General features: G+C 40.0%; 1 protein-coding gene across 1 annotated transcript; it reads left to right on the top strand.

Annotated features, from left to right (window-relative positions):
• Positions 1-453: 453 nt before the first annotated feature.
• Positions 454-1,500, top strand: LOC107623824 (uncharacterized). The gene is made up of 2 exons (XM_088501929.1): positions 454-1,377; positions 1,477-1,500. Exons 1-2 carry the CDS (start codon positions 454-456, stop codon positions 1,498-1,500), a joined length of 948 nt encoding a protein of 315 aa, XP_088358055.1.
• Positions 1,501-3,222: the final 1,722 nt, after the last annotated feature.

Below are 3,222 nucleotides of genomic sequence, written 5' to 3'. Positions count from 1 at the left end.
TATTCTTAGGAGTGGACCATCGTATGCGGACATTGGTTATCGGGTGCGCTATTCTTAGTAATGAGTCTTAGGATAGTTATGTGTGGTTGTTGCGGGCATTTCTTGAAGCAATGAATGGCAAGGAACCAAAGTTAGTGATAACAGACAGCGATCTCGCAATGAAAAATGCAATTAGTATGGTTTTTCCAAGTGCTCATCATAGGCTTTACAGTTGGCACCTGCTACGAAATGCAACTGCCAAGGTTTCTTAGCAAGTTTCGTTTATGCCTTATGGGAGATCTTGAGATTGATGAATTTGAGAATTTATAGAGTCAGACGGTGGAAGAGTTTGGGTTGGAGCATAACGCATGGGTTACTGACCTCTATGAACAAAAGCACATCTGGTCCAATGCATATATTCGGGAAAAATTCTTTGCTGGCCTAAAGACTAAATCTCAATGTGAGGCACTTAATATGCAGATAGGGAAATTTATTGGCAACAGTTACAACCTTAGGGAATTCATTGAGCATTTTCAGCACTACCTGGAGTTCATGAGAAGGAGAGACCTGGTTGCAGATTACAAGTCTGCGTATAGCGAACCTTTGGTGAAAACCAAGCTGGAGGTGTTGGAAAGGTATGCAGCGACAATTTACACGAAGGAGGTATTCCTTCTTTTCAGAGAGGTTCTTCTATTTTCTAGTAACGTTAGGGTAGTTTCCAGAAAAAAGACAACCTCATGCACCCTATTTGAAGTTACGATGTACTGCCAGCAAAGGTGCTGGAATGTTGCATGGGCAAAAACCGAAGAGGAATTTACTTGCTCATGCTTGCACATAGAGTCTTTTGGCATTCCATGTGTTTACATAGTAGGTGTCTTGGTGTATCTGAACATTACCATTATCCCTGCTATGCTCATATTAGAAAGGTGGACAAAGAGAGCTAAACAACCGACGCTAAACACTGTTACACGTGTTGGAGAGATTCCGGACGCTGCTTACATGAGCATGCATGCAGCAATGTTTGATGATTGCAGAGACCTGATTAGATTGTCATGTCGACACTTTGAATATTATTTTGAGCTCAAGACTAGGATTGCAAATGAAAGGGCAGCTTTAAGAGAAAAGCATCGCTTACGAGCCGGGACTGTCGACGTGGGTGAAAGGCTTGGTGTTAGAGATCCTTTGTGCGCAAGGTACAAACGATGCGGTCGACGTGCAGTGACGTCAAGGGGAAAGAGTCGGAGGGTGCAACGGTGCCGCAAGTGTGGCAACGCTGGGCACAACTCTCGCAAGTGCAGAAGTTTGTTTGTTGATGGCAGCCGGGATGCTTCAGCGGCCACCTCAGATTGGCAAAACGTGGATGTGGTCCAGGAGGAGGACGACATGCTTGAAGCAAATGTAAGTCCGTAAAAGTGATTGTCGTCCATGTTGTACATAGTCATAGCTTATGAATGGCTAATAGTTGCTTGATGTGTGTATTTAATTTTCTGATATCAGGATGCTGATGAATTTAACTTATAAGGGGAACTTCAGTGTATCATTTTCAGAGGATGCTGCATACAGTGTGGTTACCCCAGGACAACTAGCATTATCATGCATGAGTCATTCGTAGACATATAATTGGTATTAGATGTTTATGGTGCTACTGAAACTAATTTATATTCGTGTTGTTTGATCCATGCATTTAAGCTTAGACTTGTAGACTTAGTAATTATGGATGTCTTACTATTTACTGTCTCGTTAGTGCTAAAAGTTGACAGGCTTTTGCATTGTTGTTCCCCAGAGGGACTAATATATGAGACACTGAAATTGTATCTGTGACCATACTATTATTGAGGATAGTTATATCTAATTATGACTATTTGGGGTTTCAAAGTAAGGAATCCATGTAGAAGTTTGTTGAATTCGATTTTCATTTTTCTTAATTTTTGTCAGCAACAATTATCAAAGTATGGGTTAATTATCCTTAACTACATTTATGTATCCAATGTATCCATGTGGAAGTATGTTGAATTTGATTTTCATTGTGGTTAGTATCTGCCATCAACGGCATTCTCATGTATGGCTTACTTATGCTTACCTACAATTTCAATTTACGGTCTCCATGTGGAAGTATGTTGCATTTTACCTTGATTGTGATAAATATCTAGCAGCAACGCTATTTGAACAATGTCTAAATTAATTGAAGGTTGATAAAGTAGATATAGATTAATTAGGTCACGGTTGAAAGCCTAACTTTTGGTGAAAAGTTTCAATGTGAAGCCTTTCCCTTAATACACATCACACAATACATTTATCTAACACGAATAGAGTTTAGCTAAAAATTAGTAAATAGTTATTATTCATAATAGGGTGCAAAATACAAACAATCAAAAGTTCCCCTGGATACACAACTTTGTCATGTGCATGCCTCGTTTTAGATCGTGATGAGTTGATGATCTGACCAAAAAATGCATGCATGCACGTTTGGATGTTCATCATCCTCGTAGACCCAAAGTAAAGTGTCTGGAGGAATCCCATGAGCTGAAAGGGGTGAGTAACTAACAAAATAGCACCCGCCCTTCAAGGTTATGGGTTTTCTTCGAATTCCTCCAAAATGCCGGACACACAAAAAATGTACAATGCCACTTATGTACTACCATCAGCCTCCACCCATACCTCTACCTAGTTCAACGCTGGACACTCAAAAAAGTATGGTGCTACTACATAGCTGGCTACTAATAACATTACAGATAACAAAGTCAACATGTCTTCATGGCAGAATTTCAGCCATGGTCCACTTGCTGTTCTAGTCCACCATAGTACTCTGGAAAAATTCATCCTTCATATGGTTGAAGTGCTCTGTGGCAAAGCCTAAAACAGTGTCGATGCAGATCTTATCCCCAAGAAGGTCTATGTTGTTGTTCTGACAAAGCATCGAGTGAGGAAACACGACACATTAGTTCTACCGAAGTATGAGATGCCATAAGAAGTAATTAATGTTTAGATCAAGAGATGACACAAACCTTCTTCTGTCAAGGAGGGTTCAGCGTGAAGGCTTGTTCCATCGGTAGCCATAGAAAGATCCATAACTTATCCTTGTAGCTGGTACAGAAGTACAAGTCAAAGTTTAAATGAAAACAGTATTTAATAGCCTTAATTTTACACCAAATTAACTAAGTACTTAGTTCGAAAATGTCATTACCAGTTGCCCATATTAGGAACTCCAAGAACAAATTTAGGATTCCATTCCGCAAGGGGAGG

This window comes from Arachis ipaensis, chromosome B10, assembly GCF_059453495.1.
Source record: "Arachis ipaensis isolate K30076 ecotype BB chromosome B10, ASM5945349v1, whole genome shotgun sequence".
Classification (NCBI taxonomy): domain Eukaryota; kingdom Viridiplantae; phylum Streptophyta; class Magnoliopsida; order Fabales; family Fabaceae; genus Arachis; species Arachis ipaensis.
Note: the sequence above shows the minus strand (reverse complement) of the source record. Positions and strands in the feature narration are given on the sequence as shown.